The 18,116-nt window shown below is 39.0% G+C and overlaps 1 protein-coding gene across 2 annotated transcripts in view; it reads left to right on the forward strand.

The window, feature by feature from the left end:
* Positions 1 to 16,811: 16,811 nt before the first annotated feature.
* LOC148038024 (bifunctional aspartokinase/homoserine dehydrogenase 1, chloroplastic-like) overlaps positions 16,812 to 18,116 on the forward strand; it is a 31,185-nt gene continuing 29,880 nt past the window's right edge. Inside the window, exons 1-2 of one of the 2 annotated variants that reach the window (XR_015688869.1) lie at positions 16,812 to 17,065; positions 17,264 to 17,312. Coding sequence is in view for 1 of the 2 variants with exons in the window: in XM_087668074.1 (XP_087524200.1) it covers positions 16,933 to 17,065; positions 17,264 to 17,312 (182 nt within the window). In the remaining variant the exon portion in view is untranslated. The remainder of the gene's footprint in view (positions 17,066 to 17,263; positions 17,313 to 18,116) is intronic. The other variant, XM_087668074.1, reaches the window with a different exon arrangement.

Raw genomic sequence — 18,116 nt, forward strand, 5'->3', positions numbered from 1 at the left:
CAAAAAAGTTTTTTCTAGTAGCAGACTAAGGATTTATGAAATCCCTTGCAGTGCTCTGGCATAGCCACCATACCTTTCCCCTAAGATAATTTACAGTTCAGCTTCAGAGACCAAATCCTAGGTAAGTCAACAAATCAGCCCTTCTTAGAGTTTCTTCCTAGCGTTTGTTTTTTGAAAAACCTCTCGGCTAACCGAGACCACCCTGCCATAGAACTAGATTCGTTGGGAATCCATCCACCCACTTCCCTTTATGGAAATTCTTAGTTATCTAATTACCTACCACATTACGTGAAACATATAAAAATAGCTTCATTAATTAAAAAGAATCATTTTATGCACAGTTGTTCATTTGTGTAATTTACTCACAGACATACAATCAAAATAAAACAAATTCATTGATTATATTCCATAATGTGTATTCTCCTGCCTATACAGGAGAAAAATTACAATTTCATATGCTGCCTCGTCCGACGATCTGCATGTCACCAAGATCAAATCTACCTATAGCTAGCGTTTTTAGGTATCCCAAGTAGAACTCGGGTTATACAAGGGACCAAGTAGTTCCTAGGTGTGTAAAGGATTTACTAGCAAGAGTCCCCCTTGACACCTTATCCACCTCCTACTTAATACGATCCCTGATGGGAGATATCTCGCCATCAGAGCCGGTCCATGATGCCAGAGGCATATTCCACAGTGGATTTTGTGAGACCACGGTGGATTCTGTAAGTTTTATTTATTTTCCACCACGGTGGATTCCGTAAAACTATATTTATTTGTCAGGGCTCGTACACATGGTGGATTCCTTGTGCGAGAAGTTGGCGGGGACACCTGTCCTTTTCAGGTATCAGATTAATTCAATGTGTACGTGGGTGATTCCATGGTGGGTGATTTCGCAAAATACATATTTAAATTAATGGATGTTTATGATTTTAGAGTATGCTTGTATTAAATTAAGGTCACACTACAACAAAAACGAGGCATAGACGCGCAAAGTCGGGCGCGTCTATAAGTGCGTGTAAACGTGCGTGTAAATAGACGCGAATTTTGCGTCTATATATCCGTACAAATAGACGCTAATATAGACGTGCCAACAGACACACAATTATTTAACCACCTAAAATTGCAATTCACATAATTAAAAAACCAAAGTTAATAATTATTTAACCACCTGAAATTGATTCTTGAGCATGCACGTGTGTGCATGATAAAAGCCATAGAATTAAGAATACACATTGAATCATTGAATTAAAAAAATAGAGTTAATAATTACTTTTTCATTGCTCTCTAATGAATGGCAGTTCCTCCAGTTGACAAGCCTGATATAAGTAATTAGCGGCAAGCGACAGAAACCTTACAATTAGTAGCAAGCATTGCAATATGTATCTCGTAATTTCTCTACGTACTTGAAGATGATAAAAAATACTTTCTTTTTATTATGGAAAATTCAATTTAGCTTTAAACTTGACTATTGATTCTTGAGTATGCACGTGTGCGCATGATAAAAACCATAGAATTAGGAATACACATTGAATCAATAAGAAAATTAAGTATGTTACAGTGAATAATCCATCTCATCTTCAATGAGATCAGCCCTTGCTAAACTATCTACTTCTAGGTCTATGTTACCAAGAGGTAATGAAACAAATAAGTCTATCCCACTATCAGATGTGTTGCTATATTGCTCAATAACTTCATCAATATCATCGACAATCACATTATTGTCTTCTTCTGCGTTTCCTTGAACATCCTCGCGAGGTTCATCTTGTACTATATCACGCATATCATCCATTATGGTGTCATCATGCACATCATCATTAATTGTTGGATTGTCATCTGCTATCTCCATGTCGGTAATATTACCATATATTGGTTTTGAACGATTAGATATAGGGATGACATACCACCATCGGTTATTGTTTACCATTGGATGATACACAACCTGTATTTGAAAAACAAAAGCAAAAAACTTAAGTACTTATTATATTGTGTATATGTATCACATGTATACATATAAAAAAAATTAGCCTTTGCATATATACCTGCTCGCATTGTTGAGGTAGTACTAATGTGTCATTCTTGTTTTGGTGAAATTTTGTAGAGTCAATGATTACAAAACCACTTGGATGACGTCTGATTGTGCAATGCTCACCATTTGTTACCACTTCTTTAAACCACTTCACATCCAGTACATATATAAAGAATCGTCTGAAGTCAAGCTTTAGAATATCTTGGATCAAGCCACAATAACCTTCCATGGTACCATTGGCATCCTCGAAGTGAGTAAGGACACCACAATCTTGGGTATTTCTCTTTTCATCTATACGTTGAGTTCGAAGATGTTTACCCTCACACCAAAGTGCATTGAATAATGTGCACTAGTAGTAAAAGATAAAAGATCAAACATGTCAATTATTTATATAAAATAAAACTTATAGAAACAAATTAATTGATAGTATGTCTCACCTTTGATAAGCAACCTCGTGTGTATTCCCACTCTTCTTGAGATATATTAATTTTCTTCTCTTTTTTCATTCTCTCCATTTCCTCATGTAACCAATCTATATCAATATGATGTGGGAGCGCATTTAGATGATCTGGAAATGAGACATTACGTCAATATCTAGTGCGAAATTCTTGTCTTTCGCTTTTTCTTCTTGCCCTTGCTTCATTATATAATGTCACCCATTTGCTCATTACATCACTATTGAGCACACAAAAACTATTTAACTTACGAAGTTCTTCTTTTGTTAGCACTTTACTCATTCCTTTTCCTTGAGGTACTATAGAGGTCATCCTCAAGTCTTCATCATCTTTTCATTGTCGTGGTTGAGAGGGATCCACTTCAGCAAGATATTCAGAGATATAAACAAGGGATGATTGCACTAACCAACCCTCAGTCATGCTTCCCTCAGGCCGTGCTTTTTGCCTCACAAAATCTTTCAAGGTTTTCATGAAGCACTCAAGAAAAAACATCCACCTTACATGAACTGCCCCACAAAGTGCGATCTCATCAATCAAATGTACGAGTAAATGTAATTGAGTAGTTAAAATGGATCGAGGAAAAATTTCCTCCACCAAACAAACCACCTCAACAGATAATACTTAACGAAAAAATATAGAGAACTTAACAAACAAACAATATATTATGTAAACAACTCATCATGCTAAATACTTTAAAGTCAATCGAGAGAAATGCACTTCTTACCGACTCATGCTGAGTGGAGGGTGGCTGTCGGCATTAATCCATCTCTCCTTCCAATCTCGAATGGTTAGAGATTGTGGAATCATTCCATTAGTAGGGAGAACATATTTGGGATGGTCAATAGGAAGAAATCGATGATGATTGTCGTAGATAACCTTCTTTAAACGTGCCGGCCTAGAGGAAACTAGAGAGGGACCGCAAATAGGACATGCATGATATCCTGACGTGGTTAAACCTGAAAAAACAAGTGAATTAATAAAATGCAATTGATTCAAGTCTTGAATTTCAAATATAGAGTTATATACATGTACCTGAACACTCTCCATATCCTGGAAAGTCGTGCATGGTCCACAACAATATGGCCTTCAATGTGAAATCTCTAGAGAATGCAGATGCACTTGTATCTTACACCTCAATACCTTTCCATAACATTTCTAACTCTTCAATCAAAGGCTCTAAGTAAATGTCCATGTTTTTTACCTTGTGCTTTCCAGGAATCAGAAGGGACAACATTACATGTCCCTTTTTAATTGCCATGGATGGAGGAATATTATAGTTCACCAATACCACTGGCCATACACTGTATGATGTGCTTTTGATGCCAAATGGATTGATTCCATCCATATGGTGGCATCTTTCATGATGATGAGGGAACGGATGTAATGGCGTACATGAGGAGCAGTGTGCATGCAATGTATAAAAATTGTTTCATTGCCTTCAAAAATAAAAAAAGTGGCTTGTGGCAGGAGGTGTTGAGGGCAGTCCATAGGAGGTACCCAAATCCTGAGGGTCAGCGATTCTCAGATTATTGGGGACGCACAAAAGTGAGGGATATGCTTCACAACAAAAGATCCCACCTCATGACACGGGCCAGGGACTCACTGCGGAGGCAGAAGGAGGGGCATGGAGCCTATAGCCAACCACCTATGTGCCACCGCATAGAGTGGAAGAAAGCCAATAAGAAAGCAGCAGAGAAAGTGAAGAGTCGCCAGCATGTAGAGGCGCGACGAATCCAAATGGAAACAATGGGATCGTCGCATTACGGATCGGGCGGCAGAGAGTCGTGGGAGGCAGAGTTTGTAAGTATATTTTGATTTCTAGTTTTTTTAAATTTATATTTCTTTCAATTCTTTATATATTTTATTCTAATATATTGTGACTCATAATTGTTTGTATATATCTAAATGTTTTGCAGACTACCATTGTTGGTAGAACACCTACTCCTAGAGAGAGAGGTTACCATCGAGGCCATAATCGCGCAGCGACATGGCTTCACTTCTATAAGGAGGGTCTCATCACTGAGGACCAATGCAACCGGGCCATGAGGATTTGACAGCCAGAGGAGGTATGTTTTTCTTACTTTCCTATTAAAAGTATAGCTAATTATAACTTTTTCTCCACCTTGTCTATGTAAGCAGCCCTGATCTTTTGTGTGTGTAGATGAACCCGGATGTGGAGCATAGCGAGGAGGGGGATAACGACGCTAGTAGCCATGGTGGTACTAGCGAAGATGTTTCCTCTTCAGATTCGTAGAGGAGCACCATACCTCCTCATGAGGCCTTCTTTTCTTGTATATGTATGATCCATCTTTAAGCCTACTGCTTGCGGCCACGCTTTAGGTCGCAAGCACTTTAACTTCCCTTGTAAATGCTTTTGATATATAATGAATACATTGACTTTTATTTTCAATTCTCGTGCCCGTAAGATACATTGTCTTTTACCCAAATGCACAATCTGATGTATGGGAGGGGGACCAACCACATGCTCTCTGGTTTTTTTTTTTCCAGTTCTGTTTTGCGCGTCTATCCGCGCGTCTAAATTGCAGATAATTCGTGTTTATACGCGCGTCTATAGTGCAGACTACATGCGCTTATATACGCGCTTCATAATTCAAATTTAAAAAATAAATTAAATATCTTTTTTTAAAAATGACATTTTTTATTTTTCGTTCGCGTCTACCAGTGCTTGTAAAAACGCGTCTACCAGCGTGTCTATATGCGCGTGTATATGTGCGTCTATTGCGCATCTATTTGTGCGTGTAAATTCGTTGATACATGCAATTATAGACGCGAAATGGTAGACGCGCAAATAGACGGGCGGATAGACATGCCCGTAAGAATTTCTCTATATTCAAAAATCGCATCTAAATGTGCGTCTATGAGGCCTTTTTGTTGTAGTGTCAGGACAAAGTTTCAACCTATTTAATGATTATTTTATAGCTAAAGACTGCTAGGTATTCACTTTTGCCGATTTATTTTTATTATTTTCTAACAATTGTGAATGTTTCAGTTGATATGTAGAGTAGGCAACGGTGGCGTTGGGAAGCACCGGGCGATGGCCTGTATTCAAATTACCTAGAAGAAATTATCATTTTTTATGGACGCGCACCTTATTATTAAAGACGTGGCACTAATTTTTATTTAGGTGTGCTTATTTATTGAAGCACTTGACCAGACATTTATTATTTTATATGTGCATAGGCGCTCGATTTAAATATTTCATTATTGGACATTGTATTTGGGCACTGCCCGACTTTTGGGATGCCCAACCACTTTATTCTTTGTTTGGGCAAAAGCTAAACATGCTAATCGTAAATTAGGTTATTTTTTAGCTTTGAGATGAATAAATTTATAAATACATGCCTTGTGAAGGGCTCACACAAGACATGGGGGGAGATTGTGCCCAATTTTTCTTTTTGCCTCATGACGTGTAAATCTTTCTTCTTGTTTTATGAGCTTTAGTAGAGTTATTTTGTTCTTGGGGACCTTTCGACGCTCGCTACGTATGCATCCAACATCCGATTTGTACACCAGTCATATCAAATCGAAGCTGAGATCAAGGGCTTCCAATTGCTTACAATCTCACGTGAAGGCAAAGCTCCTATAATGAATGGACTCTGCAAGGAGTCTCGCAATGAACCATCAATACTAGCATGTTCCTAGAGGTAAAGAACCCCTTGCTGTGTTGTTGGATCATGAAGGACCACTCTCTGGCGACGGAGGACCACCTGGGAAGTTTCTTTGAAATACGTTTTTTTTTTAAGAGTTAACAAATAGTAAAAACTTCATTAAGATTAGCTTTAGAGTTTTACAAAAGCTTAAGCAAAGCTTAAGCTCATAATTTCAAACGTCCGCGGCGACAAGACATACTGACTTGTCGAATCCGGCGCCAATATACTGCCGTGTTGATCCGTTTTTCTTAAAATTCTTAATATTTTAATAAATCTTAAGCCTATTAAGCTTTCTAATGATTCAAAATTCAATCTTTAAATTTCCTTCTTAGCGGGTGTTTACACTGAGCTTTTCTCCAAATCAATCTCGAATCGATTTTGCAACTCCAATAAGCCCCTATTCGTACCTGCACTTTGACAGAGAGTTTCCAGCAAGTAAACTGACATGTGTAGTCTATTTTCCACTTGGAAGAAGACCTTCATCAATTACCGTACCCGCAAAAGAAGAAAGATCGCAAAAAGCCATTTATAAAAAAAAGCAAGTATTGTAAACCCGAACTTGAGCTACTCTCATCCCTCTAACGAGATTTCGAGTGTGTGAGGTTGTTTGAAATTTTGCACGATGTCCGAACAAACCATGAAAGATTTTATGTCCGAAGGTGATTTGCCGAAACCAATGATGGAGAAAAAATTGGACCTAATTATGATGCAACTTCAATAGGAATGAACAACACGTCAAAATCTGCAAGCACAACTAGCTACTCTTCAACGATCCACTATCGATCAAGATGAAGCGCAACCTGAAGATGTTATACGACGTACGATCGATGCGACAGTTGAAGCACAGTTTCTTAAAAAAGAATCCAAGATAAGTAAAATAAATTGTAAATTTCATATTCTCGACTTCTACTTTCTTTATAGAGGATAGGGTATGGGATGTTATCAGATATGTAGAGCATAGGACCATGATGGATTAATGACTGAGCACTTGATCCAGTGTAGAGACTTGGTGGCACAACCACTAGCTTACATGTTTAATAGAATGAGGTGCAAAGGCTTCTTAGAGAGTTGGAGCACTAGCACAATTGTGTCCATCTTCTAGTCAAGTGACCCTACCCTACCCAATAATTATTGGATTATTATGGTTGGCCACACATTGGCCAAGCTATATGGCTCTATTATTGAGCATGAGCTTGGCAAATGAGCAAAGATGTGGGGCCTCTGAGCACAGGGATAGGTTGGCTTTAGGAGAGGCTTTTCCATATTAGATCTCATCCTCACGCTCCAAGCTATTATTGAGGATGGTAGAGCTCATGGGTCAACATATCTATTATTGCTTTGTGGATTCTAGAAAGCTTTCGATACAGTACTAAGAGACAAACTATTGCATAGACTACATGCCGTGGGAGCACCTAAGGAGCTTATTTGAGAGATTATTGCCATATATGAGAGGGTTATTAGCAAAGCACTGATGCTAAAAAGCCATTCAACACCCATTCGCTCCACCATAGGGGTGAAGCAGGGGTGTCCCCTATCTGTGACACTATTTGAAATTTACATTGATGGGATCTCTAATTACATATCTCAAGGGGAGATAGAGGGGCCCCATTAGCCAGTACTTGGATGCCTCTCTTAATGTATGCATGTGACATTGTAGTAATAACTAATTCTCCATAGGGGTTACATAGACACTTGGATGCATTACACTCTTGTGCACACGATAATGGGTTGTCATTAAACCTTGGTAAAACCAAGGTCATGGTGTTTAATACTACACTATAGTGGGTTAAGAGATCAATGCCTAAGTTCACCCATGGGTAGGAGGAGATGGAGTAGGTGGACTCTTATACATATATAGGAGTTTTAATCACAAGCCCCACCTTCTCTAAAAGAGAGGCAATAGCCACCAGATCGACCACGGGTTATGCAACACTAGGAGGCTTGGAGAAGATGTACTCATAGGTACAATTCTGTTGAGAATCAGCAATCACACTCAAACAGCCTCTTTGTATAGAATCTCAGGGTCAAGGACATGCAGGCTAACTTATCCCATATGCACAATGGTGCCTACTGCAGTTTCCTACTTTCCTATAAAGCATTGTACTTGCTTCCTTTCTTAATGCAATGATAGTACTCTTTTCATTTCAGTAAAGTGTCAATGTCATTGTCCACATACACAAGATTGTGTTTATGAGTCCAAGTCTCAATCTTGGAACCTAATTCACTTGTGTAACAAACAGTGTCCTTTCCATCATGAGTCTACACTTATTTCTTCATCCTCCATAGCTTCCGGTTATTGCCATGCTCTAGATCCCGCATTTTTCACATGGTATCAGAGCCCAGTTGGGCATGGCATTGCTTATCTAGCCTCTCTTGATTCCTTTCAACCTCAGTCTAGCTCAATGTCAGCTCATGACTTCATCTCCCAACTCTACTCTCACTGAAGCTTCCATGGCAGCCATAGCCAGCAGCACCCTGTCAGATTGAACTGCTTATATCTCACTCCACAGGTCAAATCTCTTGGAGCTTCCTTCTGGAAAAGTATTCTCCAACTCATAAAGCTTCCCTGTATCACATCAATCCACGACATTGGACCATCTGGAGCTCAGCATTGTGAAAATCCCCAATCTCAGCTCTGTGTCTGCCATAGCCAGACAGGACCTACCTTGCTTGGAGCTTCCATAACTCTTCAACCAGGCCATTTCAGCCCACGATTTCTTCTGGAGAGTTGTTCCTCTGCTCAAGGCGCTTCATCCTGGCACAACAAACAACCACATTGGCAAGCTACAGCTCTGGCATTGCACAAATTCGACCTCGCTATCCAGATCTGTGCCGATTTTGTTCGCGGCTCCTGCGTGCTGCATACTGACCACGACGTTGATGATCATGATAGGGCTTTTGTAGCCCATGAAATCAGCTTCCTAGGCATATAAAAAGTTTTGAAAATGATCCACTGTAGCTCCTGCAATCAGCAAAAAACCAGGCCCCTGTCTCAGAAACCCTAATTCCACCATAGCCAAAAGCTTCAAAATCTTGACATTTTTCACTGTTTCTCTCACTGAAGTTATCAACAGTGATTTTAATCACTGAGCAATACTCTCTGAAGTTCGTTAAAGTACTGTCATTCAGATCTGAAGGCATCAGTATCAAATCAAGAAGGGGAAGATCACTAAGATCACTTGGATTTTTAAAAAAAACAGTAAAAGACTTTTGCAGATTTGGTATTAATTGACACTCAGTTAGTGTTTTTTAACACTTGTGTCTTTCAATCAATTCTTCTGTTGCTCAAATCCAATAAGTCTGAAGTTGATTTGCTACTGTTCCCGTAAATCTAACATGGGAAAAGACTCTCCAAATGCTCGATTCAAAGGAGTCGGGTTCCACACTTGGCAAACCCGCATCAAGCTCATTCTGATGAAGAAGGGTCTCTGGGCCATCACAAATGGCAAAGAGAAGAAACCTCGGGACGCGGACCTTGCAACTACTTGGCAAAAGAATGATGACAGAGCCCAGGTCATTATCAAATTGGAGCTAGACGACAGTTATATCCATCATGTGGATAACTGTGAGACCTCACAGGATACATGGAAAAGACTTGACACCCTGTTCGGTGCACAATCTAAATCATCAAAGTATGGTCTCCTGATTGAATTCTTCAGGCTTGAAATGAAGTCCAGCACATCACTTGCCACACATCTCAATTACATGGAAGGACTCCTAACCCAACTTGCAGGAATAAACATTAAAATGGATGAAGATGTTTGCATCGGTGTTCTACTTAAGAGCTTGCCTCCTGAATATAATAACGTATCAACAACTTTAATCAACATGCCAAATCCTGAACTTGTTGATATCCAGGCATCACTATTAGAAGAAGAAAAGAAGCTAAAAACCAAAGAAGAACCAAGTACCTCTAGAGATGAGCATGCATCATATGTTGGCAACAGGTACAAAGGTAAGAAGGATCAGCTCTTTTGTGACTTCTGCAAAAGGACCGGACACACCGAGAAGTTCTGCCACGCAAGAAAGAGATCCCAAAAGGCCTATCTAGTCACAGTCAAAGAAGAAGAAGAAAATGGAGCAAAGGAAGAAGAAGATGAAGATGAAGATCACCAGGATCGGAAGGACAAGACTCATCAGTCCTTGTACTCTCATAATTCTGATAGACTGTTTTAATAGCCTTGTATTTTCCTTGCCCTAATGCTTCCTGCCATAAGCTTTGTAAACTCCTTATGTAACTTGGCATTACAGTCCCTGTACACTTTGTGAGGCCCCTGTTACAGCCTCTGGATGTCCACCATGTTTATGGTACCCACACTTAGCTTTTTTCTGCAACAGCCTCTGGTGTTTTGCCATGTCTGTGGTATGCCCACACTTTGCAGGTGGTTCTCATTACAGCCTCTACACACTCTGTGCCTTTCCTAGTTGTGATTGAGGAGGGGTGTTGAGAATCAGCAATCACACTCAAACAGCCTCTTTGTATAGAATCTCAGGGTCAAGGACATGCAGGCTAACTTATCCCATATGCACAATGGTGCCTACTGCAGTTTCCTACTTTCCTATAAAGCATTGTACTTGCTTCCTTTCTTAATGCAATGATAGTACTCTTTTCATTTCAGTAAAGTGTCAATGTCATTGTCCACATACACAAGATTGTGTTTATGAGTCCAAGTCTCAATCTTGGAACCTAATTCACTTGTGTAACAAACAGTGTCCTTTCCATCATGAGTCTACACTTATTTCTTCATCCTCCATAGCTTCCGGTTATTGCCATGCTCTAGATCCCGCATTTCTCACAAATTCCACGAACCATGCATTAAGCTATGGCTCTTTGATACAATGGCCACATCCACATTACTATATGGAGTGCAAATATGGGGCCTCAGCCTTTCTCATTGCAATTGAAAGTGTCACATTCATGATGGATGGATATCAATGGAGGAACCCCTTGTATCCATGATCCCTAAAATGATATGATGTAAGGCTTTAGCTCCACACAACATCATTAGAGTTGAGTTAGCAACTACATTGATTACAGTAGAGGCAGGCCCTCACTTGGTCTATCACCTACATACATGGCTTATGAGATCTACCTTGGCATAGAAATGCACAAATGGTTCTTTAGTCCCCTCATCAACTTGCTAGAGAGGGTGACACTTCATGTTGATATGCAGAGATGTTAGCTTTGTTGAATTGCATGGCTTTAGCATGGAGAGACTACCCCCCTTTCAATACTCCCTCGATGTGCCATCCCTTACTTCATAGATTCAATATCGTCAAGGTAGACATCACCCAAGTAGACGTTAGGAGGACATGGCTGACAACAATGCAAGAGTTTGGGACGAATATGGCTTTCTATAGAGAGCATATTCTCCACACTATAGATGATGGCTTTATTGTCCTCCCATGATATATGGATGCCCATCTCTCTCATGGGATCATATGTGTTATTGGCCAATTGCACACATCCTCACATTACTTAGAGGTTGAGACTAGAATATATAGATCCATACCACTTGAGAAGCGCATATGTTAGGCACGTCAACTTGAGCTAAGGACCAAGGAGCACTACAATTGTCATCACTACCTAGCTTACTATCAGATACAAGGCTGCTTTCATTGTGTGTTCAAAGACAAGTTTGATCCCTTATTGAAGGTCATGGGTTATGTAGATCAACAATGCCTTGGCCTCTTCCTCCTTCAGATATGATGCCTTAGAGAAGTGCTCCTCATGAGTACAATCCCAAGACATGGAGGACCCACCTAAAGGCAGCTTACAAACTTCTTCATGAGGGAGATCCAAGAGACCTCATCCCATTCCTAGCCCACACATTGGAGGATCACCAAGGAGACCTCAATGTTGTCACAACATACATCCATATGAGGGTTACTGATTGATTGAGCCATTTATCTTGGCCGATCATGTTGTAGTAGACCCTAACATAGATGATAGTGTCACGTGCATGTGCGGATACATGAGATCATTGCTTGGGCTAGAGCTAGACCCCATATACCTCCATGATCTTCCTAGTAGTGGTTTTTGTATAATAAGGATTGCAGTGGATTTTGTACACCAGGTTTCATCACCATGGATTGTGTCAACTGGGGTTTCTCATTTTATTGTAGCTTGTAGCCTTGGCCTTTAGTTACATTTCTTTTACACTTCTTGTTCTTTGACAGTTGTATTATCACACAAACGGTTGCCACTTATGGTCTCATAGGTCATTTTGGCCTTTTGCAAACATTTATATATCATTTCATTTCATTTTGTTCTCCTTTCAAGCCAAACAAAAAAAGTAATCTAGAAGCAAAGCCTAAAGGAATGGATGAATCTTTGAAGAAACAAAAGATCGGCTTCATAGTGGCGATGGAAGATGGTGTAGGATTATGTCAAATGACAAAGTTGGATCTCTCATTACTTAATCAAATGCTTTAACCACTTTTTAAGTGGGTTGATTTCAATAAATGAGAGCATGAAGTAGTTGCAAATTGGCCAATCTATCTTTTGCCCCAATAAGGTGGCTCACTCCACAAAAGCCAAATCAGCTCATCAATATTCTATCGATAATGAATTTACCAACTACCTAGGAAAATTCCTCCATTTTTCTCTTCAACTTATGGGGTACTTTAATTTCATTCTTAATTAAAAGATAATGCCCTAGCGGAATTGTACTTAACATGGAGAGGAACTTTCTGATCAAGTTGAATTGTACTTAACATGGAGAGGAAGGAACCACAATGTTCTTTCTGATCAAGTTGAATTCAAATGGTTACATAATGAATGCACTATTAAAATACTAGTGAATGGAACTAGTTTTTAGAGTTTAGGCAAGCTATATCCAATAGATATGCAAGCAAGTAAACATATCTAGATTTCATATGTCGATTAGTGATAAAAAAAAATTCTCAGTAGGATGTTACAATCCCTTGTAGATTGCACAAAATGCTAAAACTCAAAATAATAGGCAAATGATTTATCATACCCATTGGGCTCGATAGGAGAAAATTAGGTTAGAAGTAATTAAGGCTGGTTACACACCAAGTAATGGATGGCCAACCCCCGCTCAGAGTGTGGGCATGCACTTTTTGAAACTGGGCACGGACATGGGCATCATACCTTTACACACCAAATGGACATAGTTTGTAAATAAATAAAAAAGAATAAACTTATAAATTTTTTGATTGGTTGCAAATGCAAAAAGTGCACCCTTGTCTGCCACTTTACAAAGTGGGCGGGGGAGACTCCCTGTCCAAAAGTGGGCAGGGAGTTCACCCATTTAGCAGGTAAACAATAGGTCATGTCCTCTCCAGTGTGTGTAAAGGACTACGGATGCCCAACCCTTAAATAAGTGTTTTGATCGGTTAAAGCTTACAAAGTGGGCGTCCCTTATTTGGTGTGTAACTAGCCTAAGTCAAGAAAGCTATAGAGGGAGTTTGAAGATGATGAATATTCAAGTGGAGAATCTCAAGAAGAAAATGAGAGATAAAAGGAACTTCTTGCTAGCTAGTGAGTTGTGTAAGGATTTCTATTGGGTCAACAAAGCCAAATTCATTATATCATATGTGCAATATCTTTATGCCGCACAACTTCAATGTACAAGCTCATCAAAAACACATCAATAGATCAAAGTAAATCTGCAAAGAACATACAAGTTCAAACGAAGAAAGTACTCATTGGGAAATTCATACAATAAGTATGATTCTCATCTTAGTACTCGAGAGAGAATTCAACAAAAAATATTCATTTAATTTTTTCACCTTCCATCTCCATGAGGTTTCTTTTACCTTCTAGCAAGCTAACATTTCCATCATTGTACACGAGAAACCTTTGTCTCTTATAGCCTTATGGCAAGTTTTTTAACACGATTAATAGCTAGAGCATAAATACTATGACATAGAGAATACCTAGTTCTTGAGGCTTTGTCAACCTAAAACATACCCAAAAGTTTCAAGGGTAGCATATTTTTAATAAGAATGACTTTTCTCTATTTTGATCTATGTGGGCAAAGCCCCAAAAAGTAGACAAAGTTTAGAGAGAAACAATTTGAAATAGGTGCATGCAAGTAAATTATTCAACTACAAGAGCTTTTAGCAATAGTGATAAAAAATTTACTTAGCACAACTTGTGGATAATTTACAATGTTGTTTGAGTTCTTCCCAAAAAAGAAGATTATATAATTCAAGTACCCATTTGGCAAATCTCCTAGATATCCTACTTGGGAAAGCAATCTACTCTCATTCATTGTTGCCAACTAGGGGATTAGAATTCTCATTCCTTTAGTCTAATTAGCAATCTCTCAATAATATCAATTGCTCACACAAGCATTGTATGTCTCACATAGTCTTATGAACTTAGTAGGAGACTCAAGAAACCTTGTAGCCCAAAATTAGAGCAATAATTCTTCCTACATTACTTAGTTACCCATCCAACATATATTGCAAGTCATATAACAAGAAAGATAAGATATGCTTGCAAGTCAATGGTTGCAGAGAGACAATGGCGTCCTAAGGGGGGTTTCAATCAAAATGGAACTCTCCTTGGTAAATCTTGGTCATTGGATAGCATTCATCCCGGGACTATAATAGATTCAATATGCACAGTACAACTCCCAAATTTAGTGTAAAAGGTATAGTAATGTAGCCTAGATTTGGATCTCATTACTCAAATGCCCTTTATGATTCCATTCTCATAAAGAAGCATTCATCTTAAGGATATAGAGAGAGGAAGCAAAGAGCACTTAAGATATATCTAATAAAGACTACACAAGTTGGTAGTAGCATGCTTGACAAAATAATCACACAACTCTAATCAATAAGCATAATCTTAAACAACCCTTTTAGAAACCTTGGTATCCATCTTTGTGGTGGCGACCTCTTATAAGCAAGCCATATCAAAGGCAATGTAATAACTTCTAAAATACTCATTCTAGAATTCAACAATGAAATATTCTAATCTAACACAACCCATGGCAAAAAGCAACATTGAGTTCACAAATGTTCTTAACAAAATCCATATCAACAATCAAAGTGGAACAACACTTTGCATAGCTAAACACAACATATCCATAAATACCATAAAACATGTTAGAAATGATATACCTAGTTTATGCAAACAAATAAAAGGATTGACAAGGCAAAAAAATATTTGAAATGTGTAGGAGACATCAATATCCTTGCTAGTCTTACCAATATAGGAGATGGCCTATTCAAATAATACAATTAACAAATTGAAACTTTGTATGGGTACAATTCAATAACCCACTATTGGAGCATGAACACGATACAAAAGGATAGAGTATGAACAAATTCATAACAACTAGACACAAATACATTGTACAACTAGAGAAATTCAAATAGGACAAAATATCAACAACAACCTTGTCACCCAACCACACTTTCCCATTCTTCCACTAGTTTCTATAAAATACACAAAATGGAAGTAATTACATTGTTACTTGTTGCTTTTGACCCCTCCAACATTAGAATAAGTCGCCTTGTATACATAACACATTCACAAAATTTAGACCTTACAAACTTATAAACATCCCAAACAATATCAAAATGAAAAAATTTTACGTTGATACCTTCATTGTTGTCAATGAAATACAATGGCTCAAAATTAAACTACCCTTGATATAAAATACAATTCTAATCACAAATACATAGCAAAAACATGATAATTCTAACATTTAAACACATGTGCCTTGCTTAAACACCTACAATAACATCATTAACACAATCTAACATATTTCATAATCTAGAAACATCAACAAACAAACTTAATGAAATACTGTAATTTATTTCTCTTAACTTTCCAAATAGCCAGATAGTGACATTGTTCACAAAACAAATGAAAACTCGCAAATGCTTTGAGCTACAACATCGCCAATAACAAAGGACTATTAACAACAACATTCAATATTAACACAAATCGAATCAACATGCTGCTCATATACTAACTTCCACATGTTCAAATACCCTCATTGTCTTGAACCATAAACAAAGGCACGATTTTTGCGGGCGGGGGCGGGTGCTGGACGCGGGGCACCCGCCCACGTGTTCTCTTTTTTTTCTTGTGGGGAGGTGGGGGCTGCCACGTGGCACCCGCCCCCCAGCTCTCGTTAACTAATAGTATAGATAACACATTGCACAACAATGGCACACAAAGATCATTCATATTTATAGGGGATTTTGACATTGACTTGAAACAAAATGATAACAAGTAACACTACAAAAACACTTTCAAAGTACCATGCAAAACAAATCATCTTCGAACCAACATTTATAAACCACACCACAAATCAAACCAGACAAGGTACAACATCGGGAAAAAAGAGTCCAAACATTGATGTTGTGAAATGATGTCTAACCATGGGTCCCACAACTCTAATGGTCACACGTTGCTAAATTTAGGCATCCGTTGTGAAGAAAGTGGGTCATCATTGTTCATCAACAACAAACTTCAAGTGGCATAGCGAGCCCCAAAGCTAGGTTCCACGAGGGTTTGGCAATTCTAACTCTTGTGATCTATAGCGAAAACTGGCAACCGCAAAACCGTCGGGAACTTCTTGTTTGTTCATAAGAACACCTCCTAGTTCGACTTGAAGAGATCCTATGTGCCATTATCATCATCATCCATCCCATCCCATTGTTTTGACAATGGCCATCATTATGTTCTCATCATTATCACCCGCGATTCGCTCCCTCTTAGCCTATTTCGCCAGTTCTAGGATTGGCACTCGCCATCCCCTCTAGAAGAGAGAGTGCCTCCGCTCTAGCGATGAGGGCCTCGGTGGCTGTGGCGTCTTCTTCTTCTTCTTCCTCCTCTCTTCTTCTCACGCCCGACCGGCTGCTCTTGGAGCATCACACGTGCAAGTTCTCTCGCTTGCAGACATGCCCGGCGATCAGTAAAGGTACGACTCCTTCCTTCGGATCAAATACTCTTTTCGGATTAGGTCATCTTCATCTGCATTGCATTTGTGAGCCTTGTAGCAGCACTCTCTCGTTTCATGCATGCTTTCTGTGCAATCTTCTCAATCATTAGGGTTTTATCGTAGAAAAGGAGTAGTTCCGTGCTGTAATTCAACTTCTTGTTGTCCTCTTGATGACAGCTTTACGAGCGGTCTCTGTGGAACAGGGCACGCACTTCCTTTTTTACAGGTAAACAGTTCTACTTAAGCTCGACGTCTGTGTTTTGCGCTCTCAACCAAGTTTCGATGGCGATAAGAATCTAACCACTTGCAATAAGCTTGCTTTTAGTATTTGATGAGGAATTGAACTTTACTTTGATACGATAAGGTACTGCGAAACCAACTACTTTGCTCGGGCACCGGGAATTGACATAGTTCTGTACAAGCAACAGCAATAAAAACGACAATACTTGATTGATATTGGTGGCATTGTAGTTGAATTAGGCTCGGCATTTGATAAATATGATTGTCACTATGGTGATGGAGCGATAATAGTAAGGAGGACATGCTATGGAACTGATTGAATGGTGGAGTGTGATATAGTATGCTACAGAACTGATTGAATGGCAGAGTGTGATGTAGTAGCTTACACTCAAACTCATAGAACATGGGCATAGTCAGCTATTAAATCAATTTGTTGAATGAAATTGAAGCGTTTCTTTGGAATCTTGTTAAGAAACAATGTGATTTGGTCGTTAGGGGACTTGGGAGCCCATGTGGTGGAGATCTTAGCGAGTTATTGCTGATATTCAGCCAACTTAAGGTCATCTAAGTCTATGATCATAAACTCTTGGAGCGCATGGTCGAGATTTATACAATGGGTCCTTTCCCAAGCTACATATTGGTTAGTCAATTGTTCCAATTGCTCCAATGCAAGGTCAAAATGCTGTGGTTGTAAATGAAACTTTGGGAGTAATCCTTGTATCAACTTAACAATGGCAGAGGTGTTTTTGGCCTTTCAAGAATGGATAACCTCGTATGGAACAAGGCGAGG

This window comes from Lygodium microphyllum, chromosome 3 (assembly GCF_053477565.2).
Source record: "Lygodium microphyllum isolate KBCC chromosome 3, Lygodium_microphyllum_v1.1.10, whole genome shotgun sequence".
NCBI classification, from domain to species: Eukaryota; Viridiplantae; Streptophyta; class Polypodiopsida; order Schizaeales; family Lygodiaceae; genus Lygodium; species Lygodium microphyllum.